Consider the following 17,239-nt stretch of genomic DNA (forward strand, 5'->3'; position numbering starts at 1 on the left):
TGATTCATGGCTTAAATAGAATGTTATCATAAGTTATACTATGTTATCTCCATTATTTTCCATTGCAAAAGAAGTAGATAATAATGAACAAACAAGTAAATTTTAAGTTTTCAATATATTTATATATTATAATATTTAATTATTAAAAAATTAAATATATTTTTAATTAAAAAACACAGTAGATGAATGATCAAACACACAGATACATAGTTTTCTATGCATTTTCAATCCAATATCTTAACGCTGCCCCAGCCTTGACTTCATTAATTTCCCTAATAATAATTAATGAAAACCAATGCATTGGGATAAGCCCAGATGCAATCAGATATTGTTTGTTTCAAGATATTTGCGGTGTTCTTTCTTTCGTTTTCCTTATATTTTTCTACTTCTGCATTTATTATCCCATTGGTGTGTGTGTGTGTGTGTGTAGAATTTGGAAGGGTTACAGCAGAGTGTCTGTGAGAAGATCCTCCTTGCTTCTCCAGCTCACCTTGCTGCATTTCTCCAGCTCACTGCGCTGAGTTTCTCGAGCTCACATGCATGCTGCTGCATAGACAGATCCAGAAATAATTGATGAGTTCCAACCAAGCAAACAGAAAATAAACCAAAATGGGATGCTTTTATTTTTCCTTATTATACTCTCAAATGACTTGTCATTTGAGCATTTATATTATGAAAAATGAAGAGATGAGTTGAGTTCTATTTCATTTCGTTTTTATTATTCTATGATAAAAAGATATAAACAATGATAATAAAAATATATTTGGTTATAAAAATAAATATGAAATAATTTATTTATCTATGCTATCTACATTTTTTTATCCTACGGTAATAATTAAAGGTTAATTTGTGATTGCTTAACAATGTGCCAGTGCCAAAAAATTAGTGCATAATGTTGGTGGCATTTTGGATCAAGCACTAACGCTAGAGACAGAAATCTACTACGGGAGTTTATTTATCGGCATAGAAGCCACAAGAAAAAAAGGGGGCAGTGTAAGTTGTTGGCTGGCATTATTGAATCTTCCAAAGACCAAGGTCCTTCCACAAAAAAAAACAAAAAAAAAAAGAGAAGGGATTGTTAAGACTAGAGAAAAGAAGTGTCAAATTATAATAAGTTTATGAGCTTCTCCATGAGCAAAGTTGACAATTGTTTAACCCCTCGATAATTAATGCTAAACATTTGTCCATTTAGCAAGTTTAGAATAAAGTATAGTAATTGATTAATTTTATAGACCACCTTGGAAATCTAGTTCAACCCTGTAAATTTGGTTAATAGAAAAAAAAATCTAAAACTAAGTTATATTTTTAATCAACTAAAATAAACTTATTTTTGTAATAAAAATATTACACTTATGAAGATAATGAAGTAAATCCCATTCAAATTAAGTTTTAGATCAATCAATCCATCTATACTTGGATTAAATTTATAGTTTTTTTTTTAATATATATTATAACTATTTATATTCCTTATTAGGACAAGCAGAAGCACATGCAATAAGATAAATAGTAAGAGAAAATAAATTAATGGCTAAAATAGTGGAACATAAGAATTCTAATTTATAGTTTTATTGTTTAAGAGAAAACTCTATCATAGTTTATCTCTTTAGGAGGTTTATAACACCTCAACTAAATTCAAAATAAACTTAAATAAACTAGAAAATTTCAAGATAAAAAAACAATTTGTTTTTTTACCAATCTCAATACTTGATTTCCTAAACTAAAATGGGATAAGTAAAATCACCATAAAAAAATATTTTTTCTAAACTAAACATAAAGTAATAATAATTAAGAAAATTAGTTTTTCCCTAAAAATTCTCTTGCATTAGTTTTCTAAGATTGAAGAAAACTCGTTCTCAAGTTCTAGTCATTATGTTACCATTGTTGTTAATCACTTAAAACAATGATGGTAACTTTGTATTTCTCTGGTTTCTTCAATATCGATTTAGATTAAGTTGGTCAAGAATTAATCTCCAAAACAACCTTAATCTTGATAGAACCATTACTAATTATTAATGATGTGTTCCACATTGTATCTTTACTAACATTATTCAGATTCTCAACCATCTTTTTTTTTCATTCTTTTTATTTTTCTTCTCTATAATTCTGGATTAAACAACCTATTTTTTCCTTGCTTTTATGGGTGTCAATATTATATGTTTTTTTTATACAAAAGGTATATGTATGATATCGTCCATCATGTACAAAATCTCTGTCATATTATCATGGCATACTTGATCATATATGACAACGGAACACTATCAAAATATCTCTTGTATATAGAAAATAAAATGAGACATATATCTATAATTACCTGGTGTTTTTATTTAGATAAGTCAACTTGTAAGGCTTAAGATGGATCTTGGTTTTTAGTTGGAGCTTCTTTATTGTCTCTATGGACATCATACTGCAATAGTTACCATTATCTATTATTAAGTTACAAAAATTATATTTTATGGTGCATATTAAGTGAAAGATGTTAATATGACAGTAGACTCCTTTAAATGACTAGGTTATCACCACCGTTTAAACACAGAATCTTTCAACTTTTATCCGAGTTATCATAAATAGGATTAATCATATCATCTGCATGCTCCTTTGTCAATGTGTTATTACTTACATAATTTTCTGGTTTGCTATACTCATTATCCTAATGCCTCAATGCTCTATATTTATAATAACAAATTCAAAATGTCAAACCAAAACCCTAACCTATTATTTGTCGAGTTTTTAAGTAGGCATGACTTGGGGTTGGTTGGCCTTTGATTATTGTTAGGTTCTTATTTATTGTATTGATAAGCCCAAAAACCTCTATTAACTGTCCTAGCAGTGTGTTATTTCTTAAAAGTCAAAGCTCTCTGATATGCTTTCAAAATCGTTTGCAAAGATAACAAGTATTATAATTCCTAGATCCATTGCAGTAAACTACTATGATATTTCAATACCAAATGTTATTTCTTTTATGCCAAGCCATTGGTATGATTTTTGATAAATTGACCTCATTATCTGAATACTTACAATTGTTAGTATAGGGTTTGCATATAGATAAAAGAAGAAAAAAAAAACTCTTCTATCTTATGCTAATCACTGATTCTCATCTTACCTTATCTCTTATATAACCTCTTTAATTACTATTAGGTAGAAAATCAACCCTTCAATATGATCATAATAAATTTCAACCTCATTTGTTCTGGAACTTTTTTATAGCAAAAAACATTATTTAGAAATCTTTTTCCTATGTAGTTCCTACAAATTCAAGGATTTTGATATTAAATTCAAAATCTCAAGCTCTATTTTTTATATGAATAAAAAGCTTTCTACTTTACTCTTTCTCTGAAATGGATTCATAGTACTGCCTAGGGATCCACGATCACTTTTCGCCTGACTCTGTTTCTATAGGTTTTTATATTCTAACAGACGAGTCAACTTTGCGATCTGCCTCTGTATATCCTCTATCACAAGTTCCTGGACGTTTCTTTACCAGGGGAGAACCCCCTCATCCCTTCATTGACCATGCCCTACTCTGCAACATCTTTTTACCATAGTTGTCAGCAACACATAACAAGCAAAAAAATATCCACGAGATTGCAACACACAATGAGCAATAACCCCAGATTATCGGACTCTAATACCAATTAATACAGACAAAAACATAAAACAATAGGACAATAACAAGAGATAACAAATTAATAGATGAAATAATGTAGAACATAAGAATCTTAATTCATAGTGTTTTTGCTTAAGAGAAAACTCTATTATGATCTATTTTTAAGAGGTTTACAACACCCTAAATAAATAAAAAAAACCAACCTAAACAAACTAAGAAACCTAAAAACAAAAGAAAATTATTAAAAATCCTAACCAAACTAGAAAAAAAAAAAATTATCAATCTTAATACTTGATTTCCTAAACTAAATAAAAAAAGTAAAAGAACCATACAAATATATTTTTCTAAACTAAACCAAAAAAAATAATAACTAAAAAAAATATTTTTCTACTAAAAATCCTTTTGCATCACCTTGTAAGTTGTAAGTGTGTATTTATTAAAACAATCAAATATTATAAAAAAATACTTTAAAAAATATTTTATTAAATGTTTTGCATATAAAATCACTTAAAATATATTAAAACTATAATTTTAAAATCTAATTTAGAAATCAATTTGGAACAAGATTCAAGTTACATGTCAGAAAGATCAATCTAAGTTAATCTTGGATTTTTTTAAATAAAAATAAAATAATGTTATTTTAATCTTATTTAATGAAAAAATAATGGTTTTTTTTTACTAAATTTTATCTGAATTAATTATATTATAGATGAATTTATATTTTTTACTAAATTAAATTAGATTAATTTTTTTTTTAACCCGAACTTGGTTGAGCTATATGTTAGCCAAGTGTTATGTTAACTTTTCAGTCTAGTATGAGTTCTATAACACCCATTCGGACATCAAACATCAAACATTATCTGAAAAACATTTTAAAAAAACTCTTACATCGTAGTAATAATCAACGTCGGCTAAATCGTGGCGAAGATCTAATGGCTACTTCTCCAAGCTTGAAAGATGACACCTGCCAGGCACCTAAGAAGGCACTTCATCATTACATTGGCTAATTAAAGAAAGTGATTGCTTAAATTCTTACTGATTATTATTAATTAATAAAATAAATGCCAATCGTGGCTCTCTAGAGAGAGAGAGAGAGAGTTAATCTTCGAAGATTCCTCCAATCGATTGCTATCCTTTTCTAATATTCATACAACTCTATTATTCCTTCACCTTTATCGCATTATTTAATCTCAACTAAGACCCCACAAAACATAATAATACAAAAATAATCCATACAAACCTACCCTTTAATTAGCTTACTACTTGTACTAGTTTACATCTCCACGCTGCTGCTTTTAACATTATTTAAATGTTTAAGCAACATGATTTTTTTAAAATTATTATTGCATTTAGTTTAATAATTAATCTTAAAAATCTTTAATTTAATATTTCACCAAACCTAAATTTAAAATTAATCATATAAAAATTATCTTCTTGGAGGATTTAAAGATAAGCACAGTTTGATTTTAAAAAAATTTAAGATGTTATATATTTATTATATTAAAACAATAATATATTTAAAGGATTGAATAAAAAAACAAATTGAAAAAAAGGAGGAGAATGAAAAAAAAAAAAAAGGAGGGCGAAAAACATAAAAAAAAAAACCCCACTTCCTTCACTACTACAAGGACGTGCGTTGCCCCCAAGATTTTTTAATATATAAATTATAATGTGCTTTCTGTACTTTAATATTCTCTAAAATAAAAAGACTTCTAAAAAATAAATATGGACAAAAGGGGATGAAGACCTCATTTCTTGGATTCCTTTCCTTGGAAAGTTGATATGGTAAGGAAAAGACATTCCTACCCCTTATGATGCAAGGGTGAGATGGGCAATTTGCTGGTGTCCCAAGCCACCTGTGTTTCTCCTTTGATTTTATTCCCTTGAATTACTTGTATTCTTTTATACAAAATAGTGAGGGACCAAACAAGTTGCTAGAACTGAAGAAGAATATTCTCCTCTCTCATTTTTTCCTTCTTCTCATAACCGACATGTTCTTACCATCATTTTTCTTTTATTATGATTAAATTAAGTTAGTTTATTGAGGATTTAGGGTAATTTAATTTCCCTTTTCTTTCATTATCCCCATACCAATTTCTACTCATCAAGATTAATTTGTTTTCCAATTATATCTTTTAATCATCGTTGAATTAAAAAAAGGTGTGTGTTACTTGATTTAAATGTTTGGAAATACCTTTTGTTACTCAAGAAATTTAAGTTTCCTTGTTTGGTTAATTTATTTGAGATTAAAAATATTTTTTCTAAATTATATTTTAAAAATCTAATTCTTGAGTTAGAAAAGCAAACACATTTTCTATATTATATTTAATTAATCTAATTTTATTTACTTTCATTACAGATTTTATAACATGCAACCCAGTTATTTAAAGTGGTAGTAATTGACATTTATGTATGCCATGACATAGAATAAAATAAAATAGAAAGAATCTTAATGTCTAAACAGATTTCTATAATCAGTGAACATGCTTAATTAGGCATGGAAATTTCCATGTTCTTACCTCATAATTTAGTCAACACAGCGTCACACCCTGAAACCTTCCATCTAGAGTTTCACAAGTTTACTTCCTAGTCAACCGATGTTTACTTTCTAGTCCAAGCTGCTGTGTCTTTATTCTTTAATGTACTAATGATTTATGAAGATCCCATAAAAAAGATTGGAGAAATAAATGGTGGTGGTAAAAAATTTTGAACAGTTAAAGGCTAAGGTTGTATGGTTTATCATGGGCTTTGGTTTTAGAATATTCGACAAATTCACATGGTGTAAGGGTTCTTACAGCTGCAACAACAGATACCTTTCCTCGTAATATTTCTTTGCCATGCTGTATCTCTTGGTAGTGTGCGTCTTTAAGTGAAGAGGATACAAGGAACATCTCTTTCACTCCTTTCCTTTTGCCTTTTCTTGCCACATTGTACTTAGCATGACTGGCTAGCTTTAAAGTTGAGTTCTTTTTGTGTTCTTTGATCGGGGAAGGGTAGGGATCTAGTTTTCTAGGTTTAATATGGCTGGTTCTAAAATGGGGGTCTCTTGTTTCTTGGTTTTGGGATCTGAGTGTTGAATTTTTGTTAAAAAGATTGGAGCTTTTGAGGATTTTGGTTTCTTGGGATTTTTATTATTTTTTTGGTTTTTTGTTGTCTGTGAATTTGTGTTGTAGATAGAGAAGAAAAATGGCTCCAGGATTGGATTTTTCAGATTGGTGGGGAAAAGACAGAAAGAAGGGATCACCTGTGGTAGTGAAAATGGAGAATCCTAACTATTCTGTCGTGGAAATCAATGGTCCAGATTCTGCATTTAGGCCAGTTGAGAAGAGCAGAGGCAAGAATGCTAAGCAAGTCACATGGGTTTTGCTCCTCAAGGCTCATAGAGCTGTTGGTTGTGTTGCTTGGTTAGCTACTGTCTTTTGGGCCTTGCTAGGGACTATCAAGAAGAGGTTGATCTTTAGACAAGGTGTTGCTGTGGCTACTGAGAAGTTAGGCAAAGGGAAATTGGTACTTAAAATCATTAGAGTGTTTTTAGTGACCTCTTTGGCAATTTTGGCTTTTGAAGTGCTTGCTTATTTGAAAGGTTGGCGTTATTTTGAGAGTGCTAATTTGCATATCCCAAGTACCTTGGATTTGCAAGGCTTGCTTCACATGGTTTTTGTTGCTTGGTTAGCATTCAGGGCTGATTACATTGCGCCAGTAATTCAAGTTCTCTCTCAATTCTGTGTTGTTTTATTCCTTATTCAATCTGTAGATCGTTTGGTACTTTGTTTGGGTTGCTTTTGGATTAAATACAAGAAGATTAAGCCAAGGATTGATGGGGATCCATTCAAGTCAGATGATTTTGAGGCACCAGGCTATGAGTATCCCATGGTTCTTGTACAAATCCCAATGTGTAACGAAAGAGAGGTAATGCACTAAACTTTGTCTCCTCTTTGTTTTGCTTTCTTGTGCTTGCCTTCCATCGTTGCGTGTTGCTTTTAGCTTGCGGCTAAATCTGTGACTGGGACTTATTTTCTGCATTCAAACATTTAGGGGACATGTTAATTAATTTAAGCAGTTGAAATGACAAAAATATAGCAAAATTTTCAGAGATTCGAAAAATGATAATTGTGAAGTAGAAGAATTTATCTTTGAATGATTAGATGTTCCAATAGCTGATATATATATATATATATATATATATATATATATATATTAATTTCTAGTCGTCAAATAGTTTCGTGATTTATTTGTAATTTGAAGAATTCTATGAGTAAGTTAGGTGCCATTTAAATAATAATTTTGGATTGTATCTAGCAATCGAAAAAATAGTAGAAAATTTATGTCATGATGATTGGATCTGTTATTTTAGATCAATATCAAACTAGGAAGTATCAGACTTTAGATAATTATTATAGGGACATATAGGATTCGCATACGATATAAGTGGTGGCAATGTCAAAATCCCTACAGAGTCCTTGATGTTGATATGCTTTCTGTTTGCAGGTATATGAGCAGTCTATCTCTGCAGTTTGCCAAATGGAGTGGCCAAAGGATCGCATACTGATTCAGGTTCTTGATGATTCTAATGATGAGAGCATCCAATGGTTAATTAAGGCAGAGGTTGCTAAGTGGAACCAAAAGGGTGTCAATATAATCTATAGGCATCGTTTGATTAGAACAGGTTACAAAGCTGGAAATCTCAAGTCCGCAATGAGCTGTGATTATGTAAAGGATTATGAGTTTGTTGCGATTTTTGATGCTGATTTCCAGCCCAATCCAGACTTCCTTAAGCTGACGGTGCCGCATTTCAAGGTAGATAAAGACAAAAGAATTTCATTTCAATGAACTGTTTGCTGTCCAAAATGTTTTTGTGATTTAATCCACTTGTCTGTCTTACCTTGTGTTGCAGAACAATCCTGAACTAGGGTTGGTTCAAGCCAGATGGGCATTTGTGAACAAGGATGAAAATTTATTGACTCGTCTTCAAAACATCAATTTGTGTTTTCACTTTGAGGTTGAACAGCAAGTTAATGGAGCATTCCTAAATTTCTTTGGTTTCAATGGAACTGCTGGTGTTTGGAGAATCAAAGCCCTTGAAGAGTCTGGCGGATGGCTTGAAAGGACAACTGTAGAGGACATGGACATAGCTGTCCGTGCACATCTTAATGGTTGGAAATTCATCTTCCTTAATGACGTGAAGGTACTCTTGTGCTACTATCAACCTATATCCATCGCTTCCATTGCATCAGTAAATATAGTTTGGTAGGATCAAGATGAACAAATACAGAGCTTCTTTCAGGATCATTCCATTTCATTTTAAAGCAATCTAAAATTTTAGTATGTAAGATTGATGACAAGAAAACAGGTGCATACTTTCCTTCCTCATAAATTTTGGATATGCCCTCACAACATGAATTATATGTGTAACCTTTCAGGTCCTCTGTGAAGTTCCTGAGTCCTATGAAGCTTACAGGAAGCAGCAACATCGTTGGCATTCTGGTCCTATGCAACTTTTCCGCTTGTGTCTGCCAGCAATTATAACCTCTAAGGTGCCTTTGATCCCATTTGTGCTTCCTGTAATATAAATTCCACACTGATTTAACTTTACTAGGGGTTTTCCATGTTTTCAATCTTGCAGATAGCATTATGGAAGAAAGCAAACTTAATATTCCTATTTTTTCTTTTGAGAAAACTCATCCTTCCTTTCTATTCCTTCACACTATTCTGCATAATTCTTCCTTTAACAATGTTTGTCCCCGAGGCTGAGCTTCCTATGTGGGTTATTTGCTATGTGCCTGTCTTGATGTCATTCCTCAACATTCTTCCTACCCCCAAATCCTTCCCTTTTATAGTTCCTTACCTTCTCTTTGAAAACACCATGTCAGTTACCAAATTCAATGCCATGGTTTCTGGTTTATTCCAGTTGGGTAGCTCTTATGAGTGGGTTGTCACCAAGAAGGCTGGTAGGTCATCAGAATCTGACTTGCTGGCTGCTGCTGAAAGGGCCTCGAAGACAATGAACCAACCACAGATATGCAGAGGAGCTTCGGAGACCGAGCTTGAACTGTTAAACCAATTGAAGGAACAAAAAGAAGCAGCTCCTAAACCCGTAAAGAAAGTGAACAAGATTTACAGGAAAGAGCTTGCTCTAGCTTTCCTCCTACTCACAGCTTCTGTCAGGAGCTTGTTATCAGCCCAGGGAGTCCACTTCTACTTCCTTCTCTTCCAAGGTGTGACCTTCCTTGTTGTTGGTCTTGATCTGATTGGAGAGCAAATAAGCTAAGCGTGAATGAAAGCAAGATAGAGTGTAATACATTTCCGCTCAGGTTCAGATAATCTATCAATAGCCTACTGGGATCGACCATGCAAATGATGGTGAAGGGTAACCTTCAATTCAATAAAATGGAAGTCATTTTTGACGTGATTTGAAAGCCTATAGGATTCTCTATTCAGAAATCACTCTCCATACTGTGGTCAAATTTCCTTTTATTTTTATTTTTTTCACATAGGATATTGGTCATTGTTAGTTTTCCTCAGGCATCGAATTGTTGGTGGTTGTTATAGGTAGGATATTAGGTTTCATTTTTACTTTTACAGTTGACTTGTATTCTTGCTTGGGTGTGATTTAGCAGCATTTAAGGTTCAAGGCCATATTTGCTCTTGTAAAGTCTAAAAGTTTGAGTGAGATCAAAGCATTACCTTGCCTGATGCTTCTGGTTTTCAGATTTTATCATTATAGTGTGTGACATGTAAAAGAATTACTATATGTACATTTTCACATATCCCTATCCTCATATTCCTTTTGTTCCCTGCTTGCAATCTGTTCCTCTGAATGTGCATGCATGTGCACATGTATGCCTGGATTTCTTATTTTAATAGGAGGTCAAAAGAAAGTGTCGGCAGCGAAAATGACAAAACAAGCTGAGCCTTTGTAGCTAATATCAGATGGCCAAGGTGATGTGGTTATGGTTCACACACGCATCACTTTTCAAATGATAGTGTCCAAAAGTTGGGGTGGGGGGGTGCAAGCGATCTTTCCTGGGCATATAGTGATTGTGATTATGGATTCTGTATATCGTGCTGTAGTATAGTGAGGACAAATTCACTACTTTCTCTGGTCCACGCCATTAAAATATTTGTCTCGAGAAGACAATCAGAAAAATCTTTTGATTTGACCACCCACTCCGTTTCATGGCCTTTCACTTTCATTTTCCGGCATCGCATCTGTAGCTGGCACTGTGCTGGGTTACTAGTGGGATTAGCTTGGTAATCCGTAGGCAAGTCCAAGTTTTTCTGCCTGTCCTAACATGTTTTGGATATGACCAAGTCCATTTTACTAGGTCTTGCATGGAGGATTATGGAAGTGTGGATGATATGTCATTGTTTTCCTCTTCAATTACAAGAGTCAAGTCTGTCTGCAATTGAAAGAGGCCAGGACCTCAAAACTGAACTCACTGTTCATTGGGCCTTTTATGAGTATGAAAATGCTTCTGTTTATGCACATATGTAGAAGATTCTACCCAGTCCTGCAGGAAGACTCTTGCGAGTCTCAACTCCAGCAAAGGCCATCCCCTTGAAATAAGATTATCCTGATAAATATTTATGGTGGAGCTCAAGTCCATTTCAGCAAGAAAATCCAAGGCAATAATGTGTTAATCTTTACCTAAGTGGCAATAACAAAACTCTACGTTAATCAAGACCTGCTACATGTATACCTATAGACTAATGGATATCATAGAAATGACATGCAACCTGCACCTTTTACATTCACTTGGCTTCCAGCTACATAAAAATCAATGCAGTCATCCCTGAGTGCTTAAGAACTTATGATGTGCATCATTTAAATTAATATCTCTTCGGGATTAATCTTTTGGCTTCCGTAAGAGCTTTTACCCATGGATAGTTTTGGCTGCTGGATGAGAACTGGGGTCGAACTAGTCATCGTCTGGTTCTGTTGAAAAATCTGGCTCTTCGGGTTTTTGCAACTTGGGCATGTCAACTTTCTTGACTTTCTGAGCTCCTCTTCTTGTGTTTGCAGCAAATCTTGAAGCCAGTATTGTGACACCAAGGTGCTGTTTTGCTTGAGAAGAAGTTGAAGATGCAAAACTTGGTTCAGCCTCCTCTTGTGTTGTTTCGTCATCAGCTGTTTGCCCATCAACAGAAAGTGAGAAGGATTCTGACATGCTCAAGCTCTTTGCCATCATTCTCTTCTTGTGCCGACGCCAAGCAGCCTGAATGAAACAGGTAGCCCATGTTCTCCAATGGTAAGAGTAGAAACGGAAGGTATGTTGTAGCTTCTTGCTATGGAGACGTCTAAATTGGTTTGCAACGAACTTGAGGTCTTCTGCTTGCAATGCAAATGCTTCCACTTCTTCTAGAGCTCTCACTGTCCTTGTGGAAGATGGTAAGTTGAGAGTAGATTTTGGGAGCAATGCCCAGGCAAGCAGCTCCTCACCGCAAAAGTCGCCAGGTCTCAAAATAATTGAATTGAAGAAACCAGTTCGTCCTCCATTTGTAGTTGAGCTCTCTAGCTTTCCCCTGATAATGAAAAGCATCTCTGTGACTGGATCACCTTCTCGAACTATATAGGTTCCTTGAGTACTCAAGGAGGACACTAAGCGCTCACATATTGCATCAAGTAGCTGACCATCCATCTGTGAGAAAAAAGGAACCTGCAAATAGGAAAAACATTAGCTAGAGCACGAAAGGAGCAGATAGATTTTAAAATGCTTGATGGCAACACTAGGGAGCTACTTACTCGTCTAACAAGGTCCAGGCATAGGTGGCGCTGGATGTCTCGACGAAGATCTGTAGGTAATGCACGCAAGATTGATTCTCCATCAACCCCTCTAGTTGCAAGCCACTTGTATTGAACAAACCGTCTGACACGTTCTCGTAGACTTTGAGGGAGTTGACGATGTCTCATCCACTCCTCTGTGTCTCGTCGCTTGAGCCTCCACTCCTCAAGCCTCACAGTGATAGATTGCAAGTATGTCTGTGCAAGAGAAAGCATGTCGAAAGAGCAATGCAAAGATTATTCTGGCCATCATTAAACATTATCTTGCTTTTATACTTCAGAGGAAATTCATCATAAAATTTCCAAGGAAAATAGTTTCTTGAGAATGAGGACATGTCTAAGCCTTCTTCAACTAAATAGATCTCCAATGTTTTTTTTTTATCTGAGAAACATTTCTATTATAAACACACAGTCCAACGGAGGCCAAAAGATAGGCAACGGGGTGCCTCAAGTGTCTACATTTACCTGCATATTTCCGATCAAATGAGCAAACAAAACCAGGCCCAAGATGGCAATGAGTATGGCAAATGCAGTTTCACCAATAAATGTGCTTGTTGACAAACTCTGGCCATAGGAACTGAAAAATGGAACAAACAGAAAAGATATGTAAGAAAGTCCCTACAAAAATGCACTTCAGTTATGAAAACAATATAGATGGAATCTATGTATCTGCAGATGTTAATTTGTAGCAATTGCATACCGAAGAAAGAAAATTTTCGCTTCAATATCATGCATCGATTCAAAGAGCCAATGAAAATGATAGAATGCAATCAGATGCTATCATTATCTTGAATGAGCATTTGTACCTCAAGTTCTGCAAGCCCCACCAAAGACAGTAGAAATACTTTTCAAGAAAATCAGAGGAAAGTACATTCTGCTTCAATGCATTTGCGAAGATGCCGTAATCGAAAAAGGTTTTGTTGGATGGATTACATCTTGAAAATAAAACAGTAGTGTTTTCCCATGACTTGCGATCAGCAAAGTTCAAAGTACTACAATCCAAGTAACGAGGCTTGCATGGTATAGGGTTCAATTCATGTTTGCAAGCAGATTTCCAGCATGTTGCATGGCGCTCAATCGACAACAAATACCAGGATGCCCCCAAGACCTACAGGATCAGAGGCGTAATCAGTATAAAGCACCACCAGATGACCAAAAACAACAACAGGAGCATTTCGAGAGAGAAGCAAGTAGCCTCAAAAGGCATTTACGCTCTGATTTAAGGAGTCATTACATACATGACTAGCCAACATGTATAGCAGGAGATTATATGCAGCCCCAGCCCAGGCAGTCTTTGTGACTACTCCAGTAGCTTTAATGATCTCAGAACTCAATGGAAAAATCAGATATAATCTGGGAATATACTGGAGCAGAACAATCAGTACTATGGCATTGTTGGTATGATCAGCATGAGAGCTTCTAATTGCTGGTATTATAAACCATATCACAATCTGCCAAAAAAAAGAACAATTTGATGCCATTTCCTCTTTAGCTTCAAAGGATAGACTTCAATAATGAAAAGATACTAAAAAAATCAAAGCAAGAAGAACTGTCATTTGCAAGTAATGGATGCTTTAAAAAAAATCAAACACCCTGCCATATGTATTGCTGCCATATCTAATCTCCATCTAAACCTTTTCCCTTCCTTTCCTTTATTTATTTTATTCTTGTTATTTTCTTGGTTCTTAGGTGACGAAGTTAGAGCTCAAACTCGAGAACTCATCGCCGTCTTTGCAGAGGTAAAAGCCACTGGGCGAAACACCAATTTGTAACAGCAGCTCAACCTCAAGAAGTGAAAGAGATGCCGGGAAAATTGAGGCAAAAGGGCAGCTGAAAATACAATAGCAACTCCAACCTCAACAACCAAATGAAAATTTCAAGTTCATTCTCACAAGTATCTGTGATTTCTAGGCAGAAGAGAAGAAAGAAATCACAGGCTAAGTTATACATTCTAATCAAATAAATAAAAGCAAATAACAAAGTTAGGATTGCAAGTACCTGAGGAAGAGGTAATGCTGCAATAAGATCTATGAAGAAATCTGATCTCAAATATCTCCTTGCAATCAACTCAGGATCCATAACAAGTTCACCTCTCCCAAAAATTCTTGAACTAGGTGAGACATAAGCTGTCCTAAACTTTATTACAATATGAACTATGTAAAATACATCAGCAAATGTTCTAAAACATGTCACAGTAATTCCTAAATTCTAATCAGTATCCATACAAGTTGACTGTCCATTGCTGATTACTGATGGAAGGTAAAAAAACAACGGATCAACAAAGAGTGCTGTTAAGCATGAGAAGAGGAAAACCCTGTTCCATTTCAAGATAACATCACTTCCTGGATCAAGAATCTTTTCTCTCCAATATGGTTCATTGTTATTCTCCGGAAATACCTTAAACCTTCCAAACTTAGGAACCTTGTCACTTGTGTTTCTGTCATTAATAATACCACCTTCAGTTTTGAAGAATGGAGCTGATGTCTTGTGAACAGGCAATGTCTTGTCCAGGTTTTGACCATCATTAAACCTGTGAATTTTGAGAACACCCTTCAATCAAATCATCAAAGAAAGCAGATGAGAGCCATAAAAGAGAGAATATGTAAGTTAAGAGAGTAACCTCACAAGCTTCTCTTTCTTGAACTCCATGATTGCAAGTGCTAATCATATGACATACTATGCATTCAGGAAAGGCAAAGAAAAGAGGATTCTGCATCGCAAAATATTCCCTGAATTTTCCATTTCTGAACTGAAAGCAAGTCTTTCGAGAAATGAAGGTTGAACTCCAAGCTGCAAGAGATGAAAGGAAATATTTTGCAGGAAGAGGAGAAGAGAGACTTTAATTGGTGAAATGGAAAAGTGGGTGTTCAATGTGGTTAGCTTCCATTAAAAGCCTGACAGAAAACTAACAGTAAAAGAAAAGAAACACAGCTTAGATACTCAGTTACTCTCTCTCTATTTCTTTTTCATGTTTTTTTAATGATCTAATAATATTTTCCAACCATCTTTCACGTATCAAAACTAATTTTTCTCTAATCACCTCTTAGATGTTCTCATACTGGAATCCTTAATCATTACATAGAGAGCATAGTTGCAAGACTCAACATGGGTTGAGAGTTGAGAATTGGTGAGGTTAGCTTGTGCGGATCCATAGGTAAATTAACTATTTTTTTTTTTTAATGAAAACAGCATTATTCTTGTTTTAAAATAATGTCGATTTAGATTGAAAAAAAGAAGAAAGAATCGGACTTAAAACTAAAACTCAATTCAGGCAAAGCTTTAAATCTGCAAATGATCATATTAACCTGTGGCGGCCGGATCAAGTATTATGAATATGGTGGAAAGAAAACCCACTTCCCATCCAAACCATGTATCCAAAAATTCAGTTATTTTATACGCTTTGTTTTTCAACTTGTAAGCAAGTGGACTTGAACTCTACAGACATAGCGGACGTGGAGGCATGACCAAATTACAAATAAAAAAAAAAATGTATGAACATTACCTGTATACCAGACACCAAGAACGCAATAATCTTTTTTATTGGCAGATTTCTCGGCCAAATATCTTCTATTTTATTAAAAAATTGTGTGGTTTAGGAGGTTTTCTCGGGTGTAGATTTGATTTCTGTACTCTTTTTTCTTTTTTCATGAGTGTTGTAACTTACAAGGAGAAATAACTAAGTATATCCCAATTTAAAGCTATGGTCATGAGTCAAGTAAATTGTTGTTTTAGAAGAATTGTATTCCAAATAATATTTTATAAAAAATATTTTCTTATTTAAAATTATTTTTCTATATTTTTAATTTTAATGTTAAAAATAATATTATTTCAAGACTTAAAAATATAAAAAGATATAATAAATTATATCTACCGTAATCAAGGCACCTCCTGAAAACGTGTGGAGCCATTGCCTCTTGACAAACTACAGCTTCCCAGTCTGCACCCCTTTGAATTTTCCTCCTTGGAGAGCCATAGATATCAAAATGTACACTTCTTTATGGATGCTAACCCAACCCTCTTCAAGCTGTGATTCATATTCTGCCACAATAGACTCTCTTTCTTTACTTTTTCCTTAATTTTGTTTTCCTTCTTGGTTGAAGACCAAGAATCATACCTGTTTTCTCTGTTGGAAAAAAACTGGCGCACCCCTTTGACGGGGCAAAGACTATAAATTTCAATCTTTATATTTTATTTTACATGAGTGCCAATAGCATAAACACTAAGATAAGCATATTTAATTGATGGTTTGATTGTATTTCTTCTGTCTAATTATTGTGCAGGGTTTGCAAATCCCAGTGGTATCAATTTCTTCCACTCATAAAGAGGAGACATTTAGTAGGCTAATTCATTGATCCGGCAATTTATTGATCTGTCAATCCGTGACTTGGTTGCATTTTAAAATAATATTATTCTTCTTTTAAAAAAATATTTTAAACTTGTAACCTTAACATGAACATTAGATCGGGTCATGGGTTAAGTTGTGTTTAATAAATTAGCCAACAAGTCTTGTGTACAAGAAATTACAAAAATAAAACATCATGAATTTTAAAAACAAGATTAGCCTTGATGAAGAAGAAAGAAAAAACTAGTTATTAAAACTAAAAAAAATAAAAAAAAAGTCTAATAAGTAGGGGCAGGATTTACAAGAAACCAAGTGCAAAAAAAACCAGCCAAGAAACATAGTATTAACCTGTTTTTTCTTGCCGGCCATGGAATCTGAAAACTAATGTAGAGTGTAGTTACTAGGATTATCAAATTAGCATCATGAACTGAAGATGTCGGAGGCCGGAGGCCGGCTACCATTTTTGAAGGTTAAACATTATCAACTGGGGACTAGGACATAACAGACCACA

General features: G+C 34.0%; 2 protein-coding genes across 3 annotated transcripts; one reads left to right on the plus strand and one right to left on the minus strand.

Moving 5' to 3' along the window:
• Positions 1 to 6,265: 6,265 nt before the first annotated feature.
• CSLC5 (Cellulose-synthase-like C5) lies at positions 6,266 to 10,383 on the plus strand. 2 transcript variants are annotated; one of them, XM_011046674.1, is made up of 6 exons: positions 6,266 to 6,425; positions 6,778 to 7,513; positions 8,093 to 8,401; positions 8,499 to 8,789; positions 9,025 to 9,138; positions 9,228 to 10,383. In XM_011046674.1, the coding sequence occupies exons 2-6, from the start codon at positions 6,791 to 6,793 to the stop codon at positions 9,870 to 9,872; spliced, it is 2,082 nt and encodes a 693-aa protein (XP_011044976.1). In that variant the 5' UTR covers positions 6,266 to 6,425; positions 6,778 to 6,790; the 3' UTR covers positions 9,873 to 10,383. The 2 variants fall into 2 exon arrangements, with proteins under 2 accessions (XP_011044976.1, XP_011044975.1); XM_011046673.1 differs by having other exon boundaries at positions 6,266 to 7,513.
• Positions 10,384 to 11,162: 779 nt separating this feature from the next.
• On the minus strand, positions 11,163 to 15,874 carry CNGC14 (cyclic nucleotide-gated channel 14). The gene is given in 7 exon segments (XM_011046675.1): positions 11,163 to 12,261; positions 12,348 to 12,584; positions 12,852 to 12,963; positions 13,193 to 13,494; positions 13,625 to 13,837; positions 14,385 to 14,916; positions 15,007 to 15,874. Coding segments are annotated over 7 exon segments (2,163 nt in total). The 5' UTR covers positions 15,036 to 15,874; the 3' UTR covers positions 11,163 to 11,523.
• Between the last annotated feature and the right edge of the window lie 1,365 nt (positions 15,875 to 17,239).

Source organism: Populus euphratica, unplaced genomic scaffold (genome assembly GCF_000495115.2).
Source record: "Populus euphratica unplaced genomic scaffold, PopEup_1.0 scaffold100.1, whole genome shotgun sequence".
Taxonomy (NCBI): Eukaryota; Viridiplantae; Streptophyta; class Magnoliopsida; order Malpighiales; family Salicaceae; genus Populus; species Populus euphratica.

What these genes read in the sequence shown, in the direction of transcription:
- CSLC5 (XM_011046673.1), top strand. Translation starts at nt 6,791, where the DNA reads ATGGCTCCAGGATTGGATTTTTCAGATTGGTGGGGAAAAGACAGAAAG. An exon ending in CAATGTGTAACGAAAGAGAG is followed by an intron (nt 7,514 to 8,092) that starts GTAATGCACTAA and finishes TTCTGTTTGCAG; the next exon opens with GTATATGAGCAGTCTATCTC. An exon ending in TCTTCCTTAATGACGTGAAG is followed by an intron (nt 8,790 to 9,024) that starts GTACTCTTGTGC and finishes GTAACCTTTCAG; the next exon opens with GTCCTCTGTGAAGTTCCTGA.